The sequence below is a fragment of the Elephas maximus genome, chromosome 8 (genome assembly GCF_024166365.1).
Source record: "Elephas maximus indicus isolate mEleMax1 chromosome 8, mEleMax1 primary haplotype, whole genome shotgun sequence".
NCBI lineage: Eukaryota > Metazoa > Chordata > Mammalia > Proboscidea > Elephantidae > Elephas > Elephas maximus.
Window position 1 is genome coordinate 92218486 of NC_064826.1, and position 23896 is coordinate 92242381.

The following is a 23896-nucleotide window of genomic DNA, read 5'->3' on the forward strand; positions in this document are numbered from 1 at the left end:
AAATAGAGGATTTGGAGAAAGCAGCCTGGGTTTGAGTCCTGACTCTGGCATTCCTGAGTTGTGTGACTTTATGCAAGCTACTTGGCTTCTGTGCTAGTCACTCCAGGATGCAGAGGAGACCCAGATAATACCACAGTCTTTGTTCCTCCTTGGTTGTAACTCTTACCATGTGTATTCATTCTTACTGCTGCTATTACAAATTACCACAAATATAGCAGTTTAAAACAACACAAAGCTATTCTCTAACAGTTCTAGAGGACAGAAGTGTGAAATTAGTACCATTGGGCTAAAGTCAAGGAGTCAGCAGGTTCCTTCTGGAGGCTATAAGGGAGAATCCATTTCCTTTCCTTTTTCAGCTTCTAGTGTATTTCTTGGCTCGTAGCCTCTTCCTCCATCTTCAAATCCACTCCAATCTCTACTTTCTTCCTCACATCTCCTTCTCCTCTTCAGTGTCAAATCTCTTTCTGCCTTTATGTTACGAGGACAGTGTGATTATATTGGGTCCACCTGGATAATCCAGGATACTCTCCCCATCTCGAGATCCTTAATTTAATCATGTCTGCAAAATTCCTTCTGCCATGTAAGGTAACATTCACAGGTTCCAGGGATTAGAACACAGATATCTTAGGGTACAATTATTCAGTTTAGCTCGTCGTGTTATATTGCAATTTATGTCTGTTCATTTTATATGTCTGGGTCTTCCCAATGTTAGGGGGCAGAGATAGGTTTGGCAGATAGCTGCCACATGTTTGCTGGTTGTTATGGATTGAAATTGTGTCCCCCCCAAAATGTATGTTGGATTTCTAACCCCTATAACTGTGGATCTCGTTGAGGGTCTTCCTCTTTTTTCATGACCCTCTACTTTACCAAGCATGAAGTCTTTCTCCAGGGACCTATCCCTCCTGATAATATGTCCAAAGTACTTGAGATGAAGTCTCACCATCCTAGGTTCTAAGGAGCATTCTGGCTATATTTCTTCCAAGACAGATTTGTTCATTCTTTTGGCAGTCCGTGGTATATTCAGTACTCTTTGCCAACACCATAATTCAAAGGCATTGATTTTTCTTCAGTCTTCCTTATTCAATGGATTTGAGGTCTAAGGTGTCCCTGACCCAAGCCATGGTACTTTCAGTCACCTCATATGCATGCAGAAGCTGAACAATGAATGCTCCTTAGGAGTAAGAACAGTGAGACTTTGTCTTACATACTTTGGACATGTTATCAGGAGGCACTGGTCCCTGGAGAAGGACATCATGCTTGGTAAAGTAGAGGGTCAGCGAAAAGGAGGAAGGCCCTTGAGGAGACGGATTGACACAGTGGCTGCAACAAGGGGCTCAAGTGTAACAAAGATTGTGAGGATGGCCGTGTTTCATTCCACTGTAGGGTCGCGATGAGTTGAACTGACTTGAAGGCACCTAACAACAACAACATACCTGTGGATTTGATCCAGTTTGGAAATAGGGTTTTCTTTGTTATGTTAATGAGGCCACAATCAGTGTAGGATTCAGCCTAAATCTAATCACTTCTGGAGTTATCAAAAGAGCAGATTAGACACAGGAGCAACCACAAATGGGAAAGACAGATGCCACATGACGATTGCCAAGAAACTGAGGAATGCTGGGGGTATAGAAGCTGAAAGAGACAAAGACCTTCCACCATAGCTAACAGAGAGAGAGCCTTCCCCTAGAGCTGGTGCCCTGAATTCAGACTTCTGGTCTCCTGAATTGTGAGAAAACAAATCTCTGTTCTTTAAAGCCACCCACTTATGGTATTCCTGTTACTGCAGCAGTAGATAACTAAGACACTGGATGAGTGAGTGAGTGAAGAAATAAACATGTGCTTTTAAAAAAAAAAAAAAATTCTTTTTTTTTTTTTTTTTTGTAGTTGAGGAAGAGGTAACAGCCCAGTTGGGCTTTGGAGGATTAGTATGAGTTTGCTGAACTGTACTCTAGGCAGAGTGAACAGCTTGTGAAAAGGTACAGAGGTGTGGGCTGAGAAGTTCCACGTGGAGGAAAAGCAGGTGGAGTGTAAGGATGCAGGGAGTGTGAGGACACAGGGGAGTTTAAGGAGCTGGGGCAGTAGATGGCCAGGTTGTGGAGAGCCTTGTAGGGTACCCTGATGGTCCTGGATTTTATTCCAGAAGGAAGCAGTATATGTGGTGGTTACTTTCATTATCTTTAGAGACATTGCCTGGGTTCAAATTCCAGTGCTGTCACTTACATGCTGTGTGACCCTGGGAAAATTACTGAACCTCTCTTAGTCTCAGTGAAATAACTGCTTCAAGGTCTATTCTGAGACACCGATGACTGTTAATGCCTGTAAAGACTTAGCACAGTCCTGGAACATACAAAAAAGTCATAAAGTATTTGCTATTATTATTCCTGTTATTTTTATAAGTATTATTCTTGCCATGGGTAGTGCTGCTGCTGCTGTGGATCCTTTAAGGAATTTCAGCTCGGCAGTGGCATAGTCAGATTTGCCTTTTAAAAAGATGACTTTGACAGCCAAGTGAAGGTTTGTGGTATGGGGGATGTCACACTGGAGGCCACCAACCAGTTAGGACGCTTTTCAAATCATCTAGGTGAGAGGTGGGGGTTAGTGGTGGTTCAGTGATAGAATTCCTGCCTTCCATGTGGGAGGCCTGGGTTTGATTTCTGGCCATTACACCTCAAGCTCAGCCACCACCCATCTGTCCATGGAGGCTTACGTGTTGCTATGATGCTGAACAGGTTTCATTGGAGCTTCCAGCCCAAGATGAACTAGGAAGAAAAGCCTGGTGATCTACTTCTGGAAAATCAGCCAGTGAAAACCCTATGGATCTCAATGGTTGTTCCCCAGCTGATTATGGGGATGGTGCAGGGCCCAGCAGCATTTAGTTCCATTGTACATGGCAGAGTCATGAGTCGGTGGTTGACTCCACGGCAGCTAACAACAAGGTGAGAGGTGAAGAGGTAGAGAGCAGAGATGTAGGACTTGGTATACCTGCCAAGAGAGATGTTATAGAACTTGGGGTGTCTGAGAGACGTCTCTGCTGCTCCTGTTCCCTGCTTGAAATGGCTCAAGGGGGAGTTTAGAGGCCGTCTCTTCGAGTGCCTAGATCCCTACTTCCCAGACAGGATCAGGGACGGGAAGCACCTTGCCTGGGTCTCCAGATGAGACAGTGACAGAGGGGTAGACAGAGGTGGCACTCAGCTCCTCGGCCTCGGCTGCAGAGTTGAGGGGGGTGGGGTGGTGGGAGAGGTACAGCTGGAGGAGGCTTCTCAGAGGGTGTGGTTTCTCATCGTGGGCAGGCCTCCAAGCCAGCTTGGCCCTGACTCCCTGGTACACCCTTCTCCTGCCTCTCGGTGCCCTGATTTTTCATTCTAGCCCATTCTAGCTCATTCCCCTCCAAGAACTCCTGTAGAATCCCAGCACCAAATGGGTGTAGAAAATTTGTGGTTTCGAGTTGAACAAAATGAGCTTGACTGAGTAGGGGAGGACAAGGGGAGTGTTGGGGCTGCCTAGGAGGGAGGAAGCACTGTGTTCCAGCATCAGGGAAGGAAACTCAGAGTCCAAAGAAGTTCATGTTCATGGATTCGGTACAGCGTGTCCTACGTAGTCTTCTACTCATACCCCTTCATACATCTTCAAGAGGAAGCCAATTCAATAGAATGTAGCATAGCAAGGTTCTGATTGTTAATTCAATCATATCTTACCCTGCAAGGATGTTGGAGGAAAATATATTTCAATGCCACGTTCAAAAGGGCTGTCATTTTTTTTTTTCAATCATAAGTGAGTTTGAAGAGCGTGATGTAATATTGTTATTTTTAATACATTCTTTTTAAAAAGTCATTTTGTTTTCGTTCAGATCCATGCATGCTGGAAGGAAAAAAAATCTAAAGAAAGCTAAAATATAGGTGGATCGTTTTAAGAAAGCTCAGCACACAAATTTACGTAACTTTACAAATCAGAATTACAGGACGGTTTTTTAGGTAACAGGAGGATAGAGGACAGAGTCTTCAACATACCTTAGTGCATTTCAGAGATTGCTTATAAATGGCCGTTGATAGCTTTACAGGAAAGCTGGGAGAAAGAAAGCAGTGACCAAAAAAAAAAAAAAGAGATTTAAAAATATCTGTGCAATGATTACAAGAACTGGATACATTTGTGTGTGTGTGTGTGTGTGTGTCCCAACAGTACCATAGTTACATTAGTAAACGTGCTTGCATTCAGTTCCTGGCAATATCAAGTGGTGTTTACCATCCTACATTGCCTGGTGTGTGTGTGTGTGTGCGTCTTTGTCAGAACACAGAATTGGAAGTGATCTTGGAGGCTACCTGGCCCCATCCAATATGGAACCTGTGGCTCAGAGAGGGGAGCTGGCTGGTGCAAAGCCACACACAACATGGCAGGGCCAGGGCAAGGGAGAACCCGTCTCCTGAATTCCTCCATTCCTCCTTCCTTTTTCTCTGCTCTTTGTAGTTCTCTGTCATCTCCTGTGCTACATTGACATTTTCTTTTTTCCAGGAAAAATCACTTGCCGGTGTCTGACAAGGCAGATGATGAACTGGGTGTCCTGCAGCTTGGTAGGTGCAGCTGGGGCCTCTGGAAGTTGGTGGGTGGTGTGGGACTCTCCACTGGCTGGAAGGGGGCTTCTGTCCTCCCATCTGACCTCAAGACAGATGGCAGGCCTGGTGAGTAGAACAGGCTTTTCTCTTTTTCATCGAAGACATGTCTTCTTCCACTGCCTGTCTTTCTCTCCCAGAGAATTCCTTGTAAGAAATCTTGCCGTTTCTACACTAGTGTCCAGAGGAGTCCTTTCTGGATTTGAGGGTTCTTTTAAGGCCATTCAGAACCTATTGAAGTCTCCAGAAGATGGCTCTTAGTCAAAATATTAGTGCAGCTCTGTCTGGGGAGGCCCACCTTTTAAAAAATTTATAAATATATTACTGAGGTGTAAAATATAAACCCATCTGTCAGTCTGTTGTATTGGTGACTTGCATATTGCTGTGATGCAGAAAGATATGGCACCAATATTTCAAACACCAGCAGGGTCACTGTTTTAGGCGGAGTTCTCTACAGAAGCAAAACCAGTAAAGCATATACATATAGATCTAGGGAGATATATATCAAAGAAACGGTTCCTGTGATTGTAGAGGCTGGAATGTCCCAAGTCCATGGATTAGGATAGAGGCTTCTCCTGATTCACATAGCTGCAAGGGCTGGTGAACCCAAGATTGGCAGGCTGGAAAGCAGGGCTCTTGCTCACAGGCTATGAATATCAATGAATCCCAAAACTGGCAGGCAAGACGGCAAGGCTTCTCTTGAGTCACATAGTTGCAAGGGCTGGTGAACCCAAGATCGGCAGGTAGGAGAGCAGGGCTCTGCTCACAGGCTGTGAAGATTGAGGAATCCCAAGATCAGCAGATAAGCTGGTAGTCGAAGTCCCAGGAACTGGAGGTCAGATGAATAGGACGCAGCTGCAGGATCCAGAGCGAGCAAAAAGACAGAACATCTTCTTATATTCGGACGCAGGCCACATCCCCAAGAAAACTCCCTTTCAACTGGTTGGCTACTCACAGCAGATCCCATCAGGAAAGTGATTACATCTAAGTACGAGAATCATGGCCCAGCCAAATTGGCACACAATCTTAACCATCACAGTCATCCATGGTGGATAGGTTTCAGTGGAACTTCTGGACTGAGACAGAATAGAAAGAAAGACCTGGTGATTTACTTCCAAGAATTAGCCAATAAGCTAATGAAAACCCTGTGGATCAGAACAGAACATTGTCTGACAGGACTCAAACATGCCAATGGTTCTGATGATGGTGCAGGACTGGGAAACATTTTGTTCTGTTATACATAGGATGGCGTGAGCCGGAGTTGACTTGATAGCAACTAACAAAACAAACAAAATACAAGAGTGAGGGGCGGAAAGTACACTAATCTTAGATGTTCCACTGGATAAATTTGCACCTATGTGTGCATCTGTGTAACTACCTCCTTCCCTCCTCCGCCCATCAAGCCATGCAGCATTACCATCCACTCTTCGTTTTAAAGCCATCGTTTTTTCCCTTTCTGTAATCCTTCACTTCCCAATGACCGATGTGTTTATAAGGCTTGCAAAGGTAGCTGAGGACTGGAGAAGGCAGCCCAAAGACTGAACAGAAAAAGATGGGGCTTCCTCTTCTGGAAGCTGTAGTTCAGCTGCTGGTGAAGGCGGCAAGTTACCTTTGGACCATTTGGGCATCGAATAGCTGTTCACATGCTTTTCTTCCTTTTAAGCTGACGCAGGAAAGCCATGCTCCCTCCAGAAGTTGCTTGTATGGGACACGCCGTCTGACAATTGCTTTGATGGAGCTGGAAGGGAGGGGTGGCCTCTGGAGAACAGAGGCAAGGGTGTATTTATTCTTCTTGGCTCACTCCAGAGGCAACAGTTCCTCAGGTTCTTCATCATTGGAAATGGCTGGTGAGGATGGCTTGGCCTACCCAGAAAGGGGCAGGTTTCTGTGACGGTGATGCAGGCTGCCTGGTGCAGTGATGAGGCATGGGGCCAGGAAGCGCTGTTCTCCAGAGCCTTTCTGAAAAGTGCCACACTTGAAGGTTTTCCAGTGAAAGCCAATCCTCTTTGGACACAAAGCGAAGCAGTTCCCGGCCTTCAGAACCCAGAAAGCTTCTGTTGGAAGGAAGGCTTTTAGCAATTCTCTCAGAAGTCAACTGTTTGAAGTGTGTGTCTGTGAGAGAGCGTGTGTCTGTGTGAGAGTGTGTGTGTCTGTGAGAGTATCTGTGAGAGAACATGTGTCTGTGAGAGACAGCGTGTCTGTGTGAGAGTGTGTGTGTCTGTGAGAGACAGCATGTCTGTGTGAGAGTGTATGTGTCTGTGAGAGTATCTGTGAGAGACAGTGTGTCTGTGTGAGAGTGTGTGCCTGTGAGAGAGCGTATGTCTCTGTGAGAGTGTCTGTGAGCGACAGTGTGTCTGTGTGAGAGTGTGTGTCTGTGAGAGTGTATATGTCTGTGAGAGACAGCGTGTCTGTGAGAGACTGTGTCTGTGTGAGAGTGTGTGTGTCTGTGAGAGTATCTGTGAGAGACAGTGTGTCTGTGTGAGAGTGTGTGCCTGTGAGAGAGCGTATGTCTCTGTGAGAGTGTCTGTGAGCGACAGTGTGTCTGTGTGAGAGTGTGTGTCTGTGAGAGTGTATATGTCTGTGAGAGACAGCGTGTCTGTGAGAGACTGTGTCTGTGTGAGAGTGTGTGTGTCTGAGTGTATGTGAGTGCATGAACATGTGAATGTGTGAGCGTGTGTGAGTACGTGAGTGTGTGTGAAAGTGTGAGTGTGAGCGTGAGTATGTACTTATGATTGTCTATGTGCGAGAGAGAGAGAGAGAGAGAAAGAAAGAGAGAGTGTGCTTTCCAGAGGGAGGCAGACCCCACCCTTTGCAAGTAGTTTAGGAAATGATATACAGGTGGACCCTGATTTACTATGTATCTGAGTTATGACAAACAGCACTACAACCATTCATTTTTTTTTGGTACATCTTATCATTAGTATACGCACTACATACAATGTTGCAGTGTATAACTTGCTGATATTATCATTCTCATGCCAGCCCCTAAAGACAAATAAAAATTGGATTTATAAAGACACTGATAATAAAATAATGAAAACTAAAAAAAAAAAAAAATGAAGTATTCGACTTACGTCAGAACCAACTTAGATGGAGTAATTGGAATGGAACCCTATCGTAAGTCAAGGACTGCCTGTAGTCAGTGGGAAACACTGAGCAGGCACCTGGAAAAGAGCTAGGAGCCATTCGCCCTATAGAATCCATAGGATGAACATCATTCCCCTATGTGATTTTATCCTCCTCTTCAAATGAAACGTAGTTGCAATATGTATTTTCTTCCCCAAAAACCAAATAAAATGGTATGGTAAACAAAACCCCCTGCTTCTTTTCATCCAGACATTCACACCAGGGCCTTAAAAATAGCCTTCTTAAACCACTGGCACTTGTATCAAATTTTGTCTGCTTTGGACAACATGTCATTCTGGAGTGCTTTGTTTTTCCCTTGGGTGGCGGTCCCGCGACATCTGGGCTTAGAGCCTGCTATGTGACCCTGAACCAGCTCCCTACACCAGCCCAGCCTCCTCCTGGCAGAAGCCAAGAGAAGGCCACCTGCTCCTGGGGGCTCACTCACTCTGCATAGCCCCCGTGGTCCACTGCCTCTGGGCCCCAGCCTCAACATGGCTTCCATCCTGACAACCTCAGACTAAACAGAAGCCTCTAAATAGGCTTAAACACCACTCCTGTGCATCCAGGGAACAGCTTGGCCCACAGCATTGAAAAGGAACCCTTCTGGGCTTGGTGGTATCAGGCTACCGTCCTCCTTTGTTCTGGGCCTCAGGTGTGGAAGGTTGAATTAACCACACTTCTCAGTTCCTTGAATATTCTCAGCAGTGATCTTTGCAAAGCCTGCCCCTTCAGCCACCCACCTCCACTTCCTTCCTTCCATCCTTCTTTTCTCCGGCCCTCCCTCCCTTCCCTTCTTCCTTCTTTTCCCCCTTCCCTCTCTTCTTGCCTCACTAACTTCCCCTCCCTGCTTTCTTTTCTTCATCCCTCCCTTTTTCCTTTTTTCCTCTCTATTTTCCTTTTCCTTCTTTCTTTCTCTCCCTCCCCATCTCTCTTTCCCTCCCTGCCTGCCCATCTCTCCTTCCCTGCCTCCCTTCTCTCTTTCCTTCCTTCCCTTTTCCCTCCTCCTCCTCCTCCTTCCTGCCTCCCATCTTTCCTTGTTTCCCTTTAGTCCTACCCCCATACTCCCATGCCCCTTCTTCCCCTTGCAAAATGTGCAGGATTGTTTTCTGTGCATGCATTTTTAATTTATGCAAATGGCGCTGTGTTTTCTGTCTCCTGTGTTTTCTCCCTCTCGCTCTCATCCCTGTGTTTCTTCAGATCCATGCACGCTGCTGGGTCAACATCTGGTCTTTATTTCAGGCTACTTTCTGTAGGTCGTGATTGCAGGGTGACTTTTTTTGAGACCCTAACTTAGAAGGGTTCTCACTTAAAATTCAAGTCGTCACTGCAATTCCAGATTTCTTTTTAGTTTTCATTTCAGCCCCAAGGTAGACTCTGCCTCCTTAGTCAGTACATATGGCTCCAGGAGCTTGCCTTGCCCTGTGCCTGCCTCTTCCCCAGGAGAGGAGAGAAGCTAGAGAATAAGATACAAGATGTCTGTCCTGGGCTGTTGGTCTTTTTCACACCAATGCCTCCGCCCATACCCAGACAGAGGGGCTCTGGCAAAGCATCCACCACGGAGCCTGCTTCACAGAGCCAAGGCTTTGCCAGCACCATGGCTTGGGATTGTTTTTACTTGCATCCTTTTTGTCCCGATCCTAGTGTCCTGGTAAATGCAGAGATGGAATGGGAGGAAACCTCAGCCTGCTGGGAAGGCAGAGTCTGGAGCGACCAGTCTGGACCCTCTCTGGGCCTCATCACCCCAGCCATAAGATGTTTGTATCCCAATATGGCTTAGTGTTCCTGGCCAGAAGTGATTAGAAGTCGACCTGGATTCATCTCCTGTTGTCTTAGTTACCCAGTGCTGCCATAACAAAAATACAACAAATGGTTGCCTTTAAAGCAGGGCTTGGAACAGGTTTGTTTCACCCCAGATACACTGAATCCAAATCAACATTTCAACAAGACCCCCAGATGATTCTTAGGTATAATAAATTTTGAGAACCACTGCAGTACAAATGGTTCTCAAACCAGTGGCATTAACATTGAGTGGGTCAGAATGGACTCAAATGCAACGGGTTTGAGTCTTTTTTTGTTTATGGGAACTTGTTCCAAATGCAAATTCTCAGCAGGGGATTAGAGCTGTAGGAACCAGTTCGAAACCCTGCTTTAAAGAACAGAAATTTATTTCCTCACAGTTCTGGAGGCTAAAAATCCAAATCAGGGCCTCAACCCTGTCGATTCCTTCTGTGGGTCTCTCTCATGGTTTCTGGTGTCTGCCAGCAACACTTGGTGTACTTTTGCTTGTAGATAGGTCTTCACATGGTGTCTGTCTTCCCCTGGTGTGCTCTTTTTATGACATCATTCAGAAGTGGGTTTCGGACCCACCCTATTCTGGTATGACCTCATCAGCATAACAAAAACCTTACTTCCAAACAGGATCATATTTATAGGTACAGGGTTTTAGTTAGGACTTCAACACATATTTTTGAAGGACACAATTCAATCCATAACTTCTGTGTCTCTACCAGTCTCCATCTGTGTGACTTTGGGGCAGTTACTTCTCTCAGCCTCAGTTTCGTCATTTGTAATAATAAAAAAAACAACAAATGAACCTGTTTCTGTCAAATCAGCTCTGACTCATGGTGACCCCATGTGTTACAGAGTAGAGCTGCTCCTTAGGGTTTTCTTGGCTGTAATCTTTATGAAAGCAGATCACCAGGCCTTTTTTCCCCGAGGTACCGCTGGTGGGGTTCAAACAGCCAACCTTTAGGTTAGTAGTCAATTACAAACTGCTTGTTCCGCTCAGGGACCTTTCATCTGTAGTAGGGAGGTAATAATAATTGATACTTCATAGAGCTGTTAAGGGGCTTAGGTGTTAAAGTCCAAAACAAACAAAAACCCAAGCTAAACTTACTGCCGTTGAATCAATTCCGACTCAGAGTGACCCTACAGGAGAGAGTAGAACTGCCCCACAGGGTTTCCAACTGCCAGCTTTTTGGTTAGCAGCCAAGCTCTTAAGCCCTGAACTACCAGGGCTCCAAGTGGTCAATAAATGCAAGCTATAATAGTGATAAATTACATCCTATTATCAGGAATGGGGGCATTTTTTCTAATTCTATCTTCTTCGTGTTTATCCTCTGGGGAACAAATTTGTGGTTATGACCACCCTTTGCAAGAAACATGTCTTTTCCGGGCCTACCTCAGCGTGTTAGGCCCTGGGCACTTGCTTCACTGCATGTCCACATGCTGAACTTTCTAGTGGACCAGTATCTAAGTCCCATTGCAGCATCCTTGTGGCCTGGGCCAGGGTGGGGCTGTGACAAGGAACAAGGTCTCTCTCACTCTATGTCCTTTCTTTCTGGTGGAGGTTGGGGAGGTCCAAAGCGGAGGGCAAGATGGGTGGTGTAGGAGCCCCCTTTCATTCAAACCTCTCTGAATGTATCTGTGTTCACGTGTTAAATGACTTCAGTTCCCCATGAGTCATAACAAGGGAGCTCACAGCTATGGTTTTCTTTCAGAGGATGTGGAGGATGAAGTGATAAGGGAAGAAGTCATCCTGCCCCCAGCACCGTCAATGCTCAAGCTGCAAATAGTGTCAAAGCCAATCGACCTTTCAGTAGCGAAGGTAGGTACCACCAACTTTCATGGCCTCAGTGGAATTCCGTGTTAAATGCATCTTGATTTGAATTAGAGTGGGCGATGTGATTTTGATCTTTCTGGTCCTGATCCATCCCACTGTAATTGCTCAGTCATTGTTAAATGGAAATTTGGGTGTGAAGCAGAAGAAAACCTGAATAAGGAGTCTGTGCCAGTCCTACCTCCCAGAGGAGCCCTGGTGGCCCAGTGGTTAAGAGCTTGGCTGCTAACCAAAACGCCAGAAGTTCGAATCCACCAACTGCTCCTTGGGAGCTCCGCGGGGAAGTTCTACTTGTCCTATAGGTTGATATGATTCATAATCGTCTTGGCTGCAATGGGTTACAGGGTTCTCTCCCAGAGGCAGAAGTGTGGGAGTGGTTGTCCCCTAGAAGTCAAACTTATAGTTCTTCCTTTGATTCAGAGTTTCTTCACCATATGCCTCCTGGGCAACTCTAGAGTTGTGATGGGACAGGATGCCTGTCCTCATTGGCCAGCTCCTGCATGAGTCCCTTAAGCTGGGCTCTGGCTGAGTTGCTGGGAAGGAAGGACACAGAGGTGTTAATGATTCATCAGCCCCACCCAAGTTCACACCCATGGCCTCCTGCCGGGCCCAGTGGTCACATGAGGTAGGGGGTAGGTTCCTGGCCTTGGCAGCCAACTCCGTGGGGATGTCCTGGATTCCTCACTATCCTCAGCTGCCAGGACGGCCTCATCATTTCCCCTTGGCCAGCAGTTCCTCAGCATGGAATGTGGCTCCTGCTGTCCTCCGCACCGCCCCCCCCAACATCTCAGCCAGCATTCAGGAGGAAAAACAGTACTCCTGGGGACGCAGCTGACCCCTTTTTCTTCCCACTTCCCTAGTTATTTACTTAGTACATAGATCAAAGAGTGGGTTCCCTCCCCTCCTCTCTCCTTTCCTTCTTTCTTTCCAAATCCCAGAGGGTCAGGCACATTTAAATTTGGGCCCACACCTGGGAGTAAGTGCTTGGCTGTCTGTAGCCACAGGGCTAGGTTTCCTTGCAGGGGGTGCTCCCATTCTGGATAAGGCTCTTAAAAAAAAAACAAAACAAAACATTGCTGTAGTCGTTTCTGACTCTTAGGCCTCTAAAGACCAGCAGTATCTTCTCTGAAAGCAGCCGGCAAAGCTGAGGTCTATGGAGAGAAAACAAGGGCCGAGGGCACATGGTGGCACGTGGCATCCATAGCGAGAGGCACCCAGGTGTCCAGGCTCAGAGCCCTGGGTGCTTGGGCCACTCTGCCTAGCTGGGAGCTGTCGTTCCATGATTCAGAAAACAGAGATAGGGCCTGGCCAGAACACTCAAGTCTCCGTAGTTCACAGGCTCTCGGGAAACTCAGTTCAAAAACTCAGTTCAAATAAAAGGATGATTGTAGTTGGCACAAGAAGGGGAACTGAGCCCTGACAGAGGAATTTGCGCATCTCTCTTTTCTGTGTACAGCTAGCCACATTGCATGACAAAGACACAAATGCTCTGTCACGGAGATTTTCCTTACACTTAATGAAAAGAAAAAAAAGAACCGATTTCATTGGAAAATGACCCAGATACCAGACCCAGGGGAGGGAACTACATAGCCCACCTGTTGATCTTGGGGACTACTTGAGGCTTCAGAGACCCCTCAGATGTCAAATCATGGCAGAGAGGGTGGTGGTAACTGCACAGGGAGGAACCATGGGGAAGGCACTCTTTTCCCATCCCACGGGCCTGACCATGTTTCTGGGGCTCTGGAGGGTGGTGCTTGGGTGAAGGCAGACAAACAATGACCTCAGTATTGGCCAGAAGTTTAGAGAAGACAGAGCTGTGAAAAATGGAAGCCTGCCTGGGAGGGGAGTTCCTGAGTGGTGCAAATGATTAAGCGCTTGACTGCTATCCGAAAGGTTGGTGGTTCAAACCCATCCATCACACCTCAGAAGAAAGACCTGGTTATCTGTTTCTGAAAAATCAACCGCTGAAAACCCTACAGACCACAGTTCTACTCTGACACACCTGGAGTTACCTTGAGTCAGAAAGGACTCAACAGCAACTGGTTACCTTGGGAGGTGATGGGGCCCCTTCACTGGGTGGTTGGGGTATTCAGGCAGAGGTGGTGGGGGACCACTCATGGGTGACATAGAGGGGATTCTTTTACATGGTAAACGGTTGACTAGGTGGGGTCGGCACACTCTCTCGCTAAATACCATATGATATATTTCTGGCTTTTGTGGGGCATATGGTTTCTAAACCGTGATATATATATGTATATAAGACATACAGAGTCCACTACGGCTCTAGAGTATCCATAGACAATACATGAATGAATGGGCATGGCTATGTTCCAATAAAACTTTATTTAAAAGAGCAGGCGGTGTGGGATCGGGTGGATTTGGCCCCAGGGCCATAGTTTGCTGACCTTGCACTAGAGCACTGATTCTCAAACATGGCTGCATATCAGCATCACCTAGGAGAGCTTTAAAAAATACTGAGACTGGAGTCTCACCCCCAGAAATTCTGATTTAACTAACCTGGCATGTGGCCTGAGCATTGGGCATTTTAAGAGTTCCTCAGATGGTTCTAATGTGCAGTCAAGTTTGAAAACCTCTAGTCCTTTCGAGGTTCCTCATAAAACTAAAATTTTGCATATCAATTTTGCCCCAGATTAGCACAGGCTGGTTTAGTTTGCAGACATTCCAGAGGTAAGACCCCCAGGGACCAATTTCTGTTTCCTCAAATAGGCTTCAAGACCAACTAGTACTGCAGAAATACGTACACCGAGCATAGTATTGTTTGCTTTTAAAACAACCAGTAACATTCTCACTTCTGTTTACAGGAAATAAAGTCCCTTCTGTTTGGTTCAACCTTTTGCTGTTTCAATGAAGAGTGGAAACTCCAGAGTTTTTCCTTTAATGACACAGCTTCGCTAAAATATGGCATTGTGCAGAACAAGGCAGGTGGCTTTTAAAGTTCCCCAGGGACTTTTCTGCTGGGCCCACCATGGGGTGGGGGGTGCTGCCCAAGTTTGGTAAATCCTTGAAGCATTAACTGTGCTCTCTAGTGCCAGGGCCTCACATCTGCTGAACTGTCACTCAGCAAATGGGAACTTTAGGAACTTCAAGTGTAGCTGGTGGAACAAGAGCTGGGGAAGGTCGCAACCCTTTGCTTTGGAGACATTCAAATTGAACACGCATGTAAAGAGTACTTCCTGCGAGTGGTGTGTGATGGTGGGATCCTCAGTGAGAGGGAGCAGAAGGAAGCATTGAGTTTGGCTGGGGGCACTGGAGAGGCTTCCATTGAGCACTGAGAAAATGTGCAAGGATTTTGCAGGGACAGGTGAGAAAGGGCCTTCCAGGCAGAGGGGGCAGCATGGGAAAGGGTGAGGCTGTGTGAAAGTCTAGGGGCACCAGGAAAAGGCTCAAGTAGAGGAGGAAGTTGTCACAGAAGACAGAGGAGTGTAGGAAGGGGCTAGATTGTGGCAGGCTTTGAGTGGCAAATTTTTAACATGGTTTATGCACAATTCACCAGATATACTCATTATGGACCAGAAAATAAGTCCAGGATTGAAGACTGGCAGTAGAGCAGGCCAGCCCAACCAGAGTCCACTTCTCAAGCCCCAGGAGCTCCCTGCTCCCCTGCCTCACACTGCCTGCGGAAAAGCCCCAAGACCACCAGCTTCTGTCCCACCCTAGCTCAGCCAAACTCAGCACAGGTTCTTGCACCCCTACTTAAGGACACCCACGTCCACTGCTCTGAGAATCTTTGTACCTGGTTGGGGACAGTTTGTGCTGTTCAGTCTCACCAACCTTTGCTGATGTGCCCTGTGGGCCAGGCCCTATGCTAAATAAGCCCTGTGATGCCTACAGAGATGGGCTCCTCATGAGACCATCACAGTCTAAGGTGGATGGGGACAAAGGGACACATAACGGGGTGCTGAGGCAGGGTGCAATGAGGGCAGAAGAGAGCTCACATAAGTGGAGGCTGCCGAATGGGTTTGCTTCCAACCAAGATGGTTGGGAAGCTTCCTGGAGGAGGAGGCTTTTAGAATGGGCCTTGAAGGCTGGGTAGATGATTGACACCTTTGGCCTGAGGACATGGAAACATTTCCCTGGGTGACTGGAAACCTATGGTGATGTCCCTGGCTTCACACCTGACTGGTTCCTCCCATCAGACTTTGCAGACTCGCTTCTTCCTCTAGTGATGAGTGCAGGGGGCTTTGCTATCCCCTGTCTCTGACTCAGGGTCTGTGCTTTGTAGAAGTCGTCACATGGCACAGACACCTTGTTACAGAGGAAACAGCTTGGCAGCCCAGGTATCCTGTAACCTATAGGCGGGAGGCAAGTCTGGGAACCTAGAGCTCTATACGGGGCCGGTTCTCATTGGCAGTACTTGTCATTCTTTGCAGGGTGGTCCCTGTGGGGTTCTGGCAGCGGTCCAAGGCTGTGTCCTACAAAAGCTGCTGTTTGAAGGAGATAGCAGAGCCGATTCTGCTCGGTAAGTCCGCTGCTCAGTCCAGCAGTATCTCCTTTTCCCAAGGCTTCTCTGGAGTGTCCAGAAAAAACAAGCAAGGAAACACATGTATTCCCTGACATTTCCCATTTTCTGGTGGTAAAGAAAGTCCCTGGGAGGCACAAACACCTTGTGTGTGGCTACGAACCTGAAGGTTGGCAGTTTGAACCCACTCAGTGGCACGGCAATCTGGTCCCATAAAGATTACAGCCGGGAAAGCTCTATGACGCACGTCTATTCTGTAACACATGGGGTTGTCATGAGTCAGAATTGACTTGACAGCAGTGGGTTTGTTTTTTGGTTTTGGAGGGTAAGGAAAGGAAGGGGGAAATGGTGGGGAAATGGTGGCTGGCTTAGAGGGCCTGCACAGACCAGTTTGAAACAGTCTTGTATGCATTTGTTTCTAGAAGCGGGGAGGGTGGGGATGCCCTATTCCATAGGGTGGCTGCTGGAATGGCATCAAAACCAAGCCCACCCCCTCCTCCTCTGTCAGATGGACACAGCAGCTCCCCGAGTCCTTTCTACACCCAAGTCGGCTTGCTGAATGTTTGGCTAAGTCCAGGTCTCCCCTCCCCTCTATGTTACTTCATCTCTTCCAACACCCATAGCCACACATTCTAGCCAAACCCCCAGTAAATTTCTTCCACTCCCTTCGTCTGTTAATTTCCGTTTCACGCCTTAAGTGTTTGCACATGGCAGCTCGTTCATTCAGCAGCCTTTCTGGAACAGCTTCTATGCAGGCACAGGTGATACAGAGACGAAGAAGATACATTTGCTATCCGCCAGAAAGGCTCTGTGAGGCTCAGGGACAGACGGAAAACTCTAATATATGCCTTGGCGATGTAGATGGCCTCCTGACCTTTGCTTCCCCGTGTGCCCAGTTACCAGCTTGTTCTGAGTCCCCCTCACAGCTAGAGAACTTCCGGCACCCTCTGGCATCTTTTTTTTTTTTTAAATTGAAACACAGAGTACATACAGACAAGTGCACAAATCATATGTGTTTTGCTCAGTGAATTATCACAAAATCACACATGCATGAAAACATCACCCAGATCAAGAAAGAAGATATTTTCAGCAACTCAGAAGAATCCCCCTGCTCTGCCCAGTAAATAATAATTCCATTGTAATCCCAAAGGATTCTAGAACCATAACTTGGAATCTGGGTGGTACAATGGTTCAAGTACTTGTTAACTGAAAGGTTGGAGGTTTGAGTCCACCCAGAGGTGCCTTGGAAGAAAGTCCTGGAGATATACTTCCAAAAAATCAGCCATTGGGAATCTTGTGGATAGTTTTACTCTGACACACATGGGATCATCATGAATAGGAATTGACTTGACAGCAACTTTTTTTTTTATAAGAACCATAGCTTAGTTTTGCTAGTTCCTGACCTTTATTTAAAGGTGCTTGCTCTTTGAAACAGGCATTTCAGAGTCTTTTTTTTAAAGGCTGGGTCTTATAAAAACAAGAAGGCTTATTCTCTATACAAAGCTTAGATTCCTGGGAGAGACACTAGTTCCCCAGACATTTAGCCAAGCTCGTTTCTCAAATGAAACACATTCCACCAACAGCATAGATGCTTTTGGCTTCGACAGGGCCCAACTGAAGATAGCTTTTCACACTTGGCATCTTATAATTTGTCTAATAGTTTCGTAAATTAGTAAAGTAATAATCCAGATGTTTTCTCCCAAACCGAAGCATGTTAACAAGATCCTTCTATTTGCATAGAAACATGACGTTTCCACAGCAAGAGCAAGATCTCATCTTGACCTTGTTGTCTCTTCTTACCTCCTGGATCCACCCATGGTTGCTCCTTGACTGTGCTGGACCATTCTCCACTGTCTGCTCTGGAAGTCTAGTGCAGCAAAGTGCTGGGAGGTTTGAGTTTAATGTCATGGGCAGAGAGAAACCTCAGCAACGTTCAGAGAGTTCAAGCTCTAGTACCCTTTTCAAGTACAGGGACCCTCTCCGAGCACAGATGTACCTACCTACCTACCTTCCTTGCTTTGAAAAAAGCAGAGTACTCACCTGTGTTTGGCAGGCATATAGGGCTGAACAAGACGGGCATGGCCTTGCCCTCGTAGCGCTTACAGTCGAATAGGAGAGTCAGACAAACAGACGGTTATGGGGGACACGCAGAATGCTAAGGGATCACCTAGTCGTGAAGGGCGTCAAGAAGGCTTCCTGGACAAGTGACATTTTAATCTTACTGGGATCTGAAGGATGAGCAAAACTCTTGATTCACCGTTCCCCTTACACATATATTGTATCTCTTTGTACCTTCCTCTCTTTCAGTTTCCCCCCTCCCAGCAAAGAGCCCCAAACTCCTTCCCTGGCCCCCGAAGCCTTGTGAGCTCTGGCTGTTCTCATCGCCCAGGTCTCTGCTCTTTGGGGAGGCCTTCCTAGTTAAGACCGAACCCACCCCTGCCTCTAAGGACTCCTTGTAACACCTGTTAGCGCTCTTGGTTCTTGATGTATTTACCTGTCCATTACCTGCCTCCACCCATCAGGACATAAGCTCCGTAAGAACAGGGACCTCAGTGGGCTGCCTCGTTCACAGCTATGCCTGGACCTCCAGCCCTGGCCTCATATACAGAATAGGCCTGCAAAATTTTTGTTGAATGAACACATGGACAGATGAATGGGTTATCCAGACAAACAGGGAGGGGAGGCAAGCCTGGTGTTCCAATAAGGAGAACAACATGTGCAAAGGCTGGAGGGCGGGGAGAGCAGGGGACAGGAGCTGGGAGGAGCCTGGTGTGGCCAGGGCAGAGATTGGCAGGGCCGGGCCAGACACCAGCGGGTGGGTCGGTCAGGGCCTGGCTGGCAGAAGGCCTCAGCCTTTGCCTTTGGGGGAGACGTTTCATGAGTCACTTCAGTCCAAACGCCTTCTTAGAGCTGCTTTTGAGCTTTGATTTTGTACTTCTGGGGAAAGCTGGGGATCATTTCCCAACTGTCGGGATGGAGCATTTGAGTTCATTCCAGGAACGCGGGTTCTGCCTGGGGCATGAGGCAAGCTTGGTTCCTTGTCCTGCACCCCCACCCCCACTGAGGGATGCCAAGAACGGCTGTGTTCTGCAGACATCTCCTGGGGGCAGAGCTCTGCTGTCTGCACAGAGGGAGGCGCTGGCTTGGAAAGGCATAAAGCCATCCAGGTTGGGGACCCAACGGGGGGCTCTGACTAGAAAGAAAACCGTGCCAAGCTATGGGAAGTGCGGTTCTCCTCTCCCTGCCCCAAGGCCGCCAATCAGGCACCTGACAAGTATTGACTGAGGCCCCAATCTCTATTAACAGGTGTCTATTTATTTTTATTTTTAATTATGTGCTAGACAGACAGGTCAGCCAAAGCTCTGCTGGAAGAAGGCAGAGGAGGAGGGACTGCGGCTTTAGTCCTCAAGGGTTCCCAGTCTGCTGGGAGCTCGAGAAAGGGGTTGGGACTAGACTGTTCTGAAGGCCCTTGGGGCAGGGTCCCTGTGTGGCTGTAGGCAGAGCAGGGGGCTGAGCTGGTCCTGGAGGCAATGGGGTGGGTAGCGGAAGAGGGAAGAGGAGCTGCTGGCCAGCTGGGGTTATGTGTGGGGTGATCCTGGTGACAATCAACCCGACTGTGGGGGAAAGTGGCCTGGCTGGACCAGAGGAGGCTGCTGCTGAGCAGCCAGGAGAGCTGTGCTTGGTGGTCAGGGCCACCTTCTCCATGAAGCTCTTCTGGATTTCATCCTGTAAAGGCATGACCTCACCTATCATTGGAACCCCCAACCCTGCGTAAAAACCAGTTGCTGTCTCGTCACCTCTGACTCATGGTGGTCCATGTGCATCCGAGTAGAACTGTGTTCTGCTGGCGTTTCAACGACTGATTTTTTGGAAATAGATTGCCAGGCCTTTCTTGTAAGGTGCCTCTGGGTGGACTAAAATTGCCAGTCTTCTGATTAGCAGCCATGTGCGTTGACCATTTGCGTCTCCCAGGGACTCCCCAACTCTGGGTGCTTCTTGTAACTCTCTCCAGTCTTGGCTACTCCCAGGCTGTGTACACAGGTGCTCCCTCTGCAGTGGTGTATAGCATGCTAGCTTCCTGCTTCCATAAGCTGCAAGTGGTTGGTGCCTTTGGGTGAGGCCATCGGCTGCTGTCCTAGGAGCAGGCCAGAGAGATGAGAGGGAGGAGTGGAGAGCTTGGCTCAGATGCTAGGGTTTTCTCATCCAGCCAGGGCTCCTGGAGAACCCTGAGGGGATCTAGGTAGAGGTGGCTCTGAGGGGCACAGCCTGGGGGAGGCCCCAGAGACACCTCTCCCCTGACCCCAGTAAGGACTCTGCTTTTCCTGATGGTGAGAGGCCATCTACAGCAGGGACCATCAGGTGCCCTTCACACCCTTCCCTTACCGTGTCTCCTCCTCACACTTCCCCTGCCCTGGACCTGGCCTTGAGAGGTTGTAGGTGCCTCAGGGGCTGGAGGTAGGCTGGGGGTGGAGAGGGGAGAGCCCTCCTCCATAGAGGTTAGGACTTGGGTCAAGCAAAGGCTGTGGGAGTGGCTGGAGGTGCTGGAGGTAGGGAGGTGAGGAGGGAGGTGTAAGGTACAAGAGCTGAGTCCCTGTCCCTGCTCTGCCAGACCCTGCAGGTCAAAGGCTACCAAAAGTCATTCTCTGCTCTCTGGGCATCTGTGCAGCCTATGGGAGCTGGTGCCGGGGCTGGAAGTGGTGCTGGGCTCTATGCTCCTGAGCCTGTCCAGGTGGTTGGAGAGAGAGACGGGACTGGAGTCTGGAGAGCTGGGTTACAATAGTGGGAAGTGATTCCTCCCTCTGTTGATTAGAAATCGTCATTTCCACCCGAAGTTTTATTCAACAAGAAAATGCAAAGGAAGCCCTTTGTCAATCCTCAGGGGCTGCGCAGGGGAGTAGAGTCATCTAACTCAGCTTGATGTAGTACGGGAGGGGAAACTGAGGCCCAAAGAGGGAAAGATGCTCGCTCAGGGCCGCACCTGGCACCAGCATGAGGCCGTCTATCACACCTCACTGCTGTGCTCTAGAAGAGACACAGAGCAATGGGAGAGACAAAGGGGTCAGGAGCAGCCATGGGGAGGGAGGTTATGCTTCTGGGAGAGGTGGGAACACCTGCCATCTGGAGCCCCAACGGACCCTCACAGTGACTGAGGGGGCCACCGAGTATTTTATGAAGGGCTCTCAGCAGAACTTCCCCTTTTTCCTCATTTGGAAAAAATAAATACAGAAGAGTGCAGAGAGTAGATAGCAAACAGCCATACAGCAAATGCCCGCTGCCTAATGGTAGCAAATGTAACCCTGTGTCATTTGTGCGGGAACCTTGCTCAGTCCCAGCTCCCCTGGGTGCCTTTATTAGGAGGCCCAGTGTTCCTACACAGGCTGTGTGTGTGTGCTGGGTTGGGTTTGCAGCTTTAGCCCTCCTTTTTGACTCTGAAATTCCAGGATTTCAGAAATGACCCAGCTTAAAAACAAAACAAAACAAAAAAACCAAACCAGGGCAAACTCCTCTGTTCTCTTCAGGAACACCAGATCGATCACCTAACTCACCATGCTCAGCATCTCTCTCGCTCTGGGTCCTTGGGGAGCTTGAGGACCTGTGGACGGACCTGTGGGGCTCTGCACTCTCACTCCTGGGGCTGTGTCTGTAGGCCTGGGAGGTTGACGCCCCCTACATGGTCTCTCTCATTTGATGGGGAAATGGTTCTGTGAAAGCAAAAGGATCGTACCCTCCAGGGAAGCCAGGCTGAAAGAAAGGCTTCTTGGCAGGGATGGTGTCTTTTTCTGCCTCAGTGTCTGGCTTCATTAGGACTAATTCCATCAGGCTGCAGCCGGTCTTTCTTCAATCGGAAAGGACAGAGCTAGGCGGCTGGCAGACCGGGGTTTTTCCACTGGAGAAGGGGTTGTGCTGGCTGGTAGAGACAGATGATCTGCTCTCATTTCCCCTTCAAGCCTGGGGAGAGCAGCAGACCAGGAAGGGCCTCAGAGGCCCCAGGAGGGCTGTCCACTTCATCCCCACTTCCCTTCTGAATTTGGGGAGTTCGAAGCCCTGAGGAAGAGAGGCACTTACCTAAAGCCCCTCAAGACCTTGGTAGCAGAGCCAGGCTTGGACCCCAGGTCCTCTGACCCCCAGCTCGCGTTCTTTCCACCCTCTGCAGCTGCTTTTGACCCTCAGGGAGCAGAAAGAATGGAGTAACTGGCCTCCCCTTACTCCCACTTTAGACTCTGTCCGAGCAGGCACGTCAGAGTGGACAGGTGAGGCTATTTTGAGATAGTTAGGGTAGGAACATCTCTTTAATCCGAAATATTTGGGTAATTCAGGCAAAAGCAGAATGCATAATCTCTGCCCTTCTTACCCCCCTGCCCCATTTCTAGAGAAATGTCTTCATCCTGCCTGCGGTTCTCCTGTGTGGAATTAGACTCTTAGATTTTCCTGCTCTTAAAGGAAGTTCTCCTGATATCTTGAAGAGCCTGGCCATAGCCCAGATTCATGGTAGGAGTTTGCTACTTGGGTGTCTGACAGGTGGAAGGTGATACAGGATCATCTTTGTCACTGAGGTTTTTCAGGCACAAGTAGAGACCTGGCGACCTGGTGAAGGGTGAGCGTGTAGGTGATTTGAGCACAACCCTTCCTTCCTCTTCACTGTCCTTCGTGGTGGGTGCAGGCATGCACATGCACACAGCCTGTTTGTTCTGGGACGGTTTCATAAGGGAATGGCAACCGTGGCCCAGTGCCTTCGTTTATAGGGGAGAAGCCAGGAATGGAACACAGGCCTCTTAACAGCCTGGCCACTGTACTTTCCACAACTTCACAGTGCTTTTTAGAAAGTTATATCTAAAAACACCAAGTTAGAGAAGGCACAGGGAAGGATGGATAGGCTGGAAGAGTTAATGAAGGGGGGGGTAAAAAGGGAGTCATTGCTTAGGAGGCACTGAGCTTCTGTGAAGGGTGATGGAAAAATCTGGAAATGGACAGTGCTGACGGTTGCCACAACATGATGTGCATGGTTAATGTCACCGAATTGTACATGTGAAAAACGTTGGAATGGCAACTGTTTTGTTATATATATGTGTGTGTATATGTGTGTATATATATATATGTATGTATGTTGTTGTTTGCTGTCTATTTGAACCCCATGTGACAGAGTAGAACTGCCCCATAGAGTTTCCTACAAAAATTTGAATTATGGTGTTGGTGAAGAATATTGAATATACCATGAACTGCCAGAACAAACAAATTTGTTTTAGAAGAAGTACAGCCTGAATGCTCCTTAGAAGCAAGGATGGTGAGACTTTGTCTCACATACTTTGGACATGTTATGAGGAGGGACCAGTCCCTGGAGAAGGATATCATGCTTGGTAAAGTAGAGGGTAAGCGAAAAAGAGGAAAGCCCTCAACTAGATGGATTGACAAAGTGGCTGCAATAATGGGCTCAAGCTTAGCCAAGATCATGGGGATGGCACAGGACTGGGGGGGGGTTTCATTCTGTTGTACGTAGATAGGGTCGCTCTGAGTTGGAACCAAACTGATGACACCTAGCAACAAAATCTTTACAAAAGCAGATTGTCAGATCTTTCTCCTGCGGAGCTGCTGGGTGGGTTTGAACCATCAACCTTTGGGTTACCAACTGAGTGCTTAACCATTGCACCATCAGGGCTCATATATATGTGTGTATGTTTGCCACAATAAGGGAAAAAAATGCATAAAAAAAAAAGAATGAGAGAATGAGGACTTCTGTATAGAGAAGCGGAGGCTCAGTGGGTGGAGTCTATAATCAGAGCCTATTAGGTCAGGAAGACATGCCGAGCTCAGGACAAGATCTCTGACAGTAGTGCTGCACGGAGCTGGAAATACAGGCTCACAGGCAAAGGAACTTTGGTTCCTAAAACCAAGTGTCTAAGACGGTTGGTTCTATTTCTCCAAGTTCTCCCTCCTTCCTCAATGTTGTCTAATTTTTCTAATTTTTACTAACTGTGTGGTGTAGAGTAAATCATTTAATTTCTCCATTTTAAAAGATGTTAATAATAGTACCGCTCTTATAGGATTGTTTTAATGATCAAATGAAATAAC

The 23896-nt window shown here is 47.9% G+C and overlaps 1 protein-coding gene across 2 annotated transcripts in view; it reads left to right on the top strand.

Moving 5' to 3' along the window:
* Nucleotides 1–23896, top strand: part of MINDY4 (MINDY lysine 48 deubiquitinase 4) — a 158354-nt gene that overhangs the window by 65630 nt on the left and 68828 nt on the right. For both annotated transcript variants that reach the window (XM_049893532.1, XM_049893531.1), the window contains exons 6-9: nucleotides 4507–4565; nucleotides 11231–11337; nucleotides 14172–14288; nucleotides 15741–15829. In XM_049893532.1, coding sequence (XP_049749489.1) covers nucleotides 4507–4565; nucleotides 11231–11337; nucleotides 14172–14288; nucleotides 15741–15829 — 372 coding nt within the window. The remainder of the gene's footprint in view (nucleotides 1–4506; nucleotides 4566–11230; nucleotides 11338–14171; nucleotides 14289–15740; nucleotides 15830–23896) is intronic.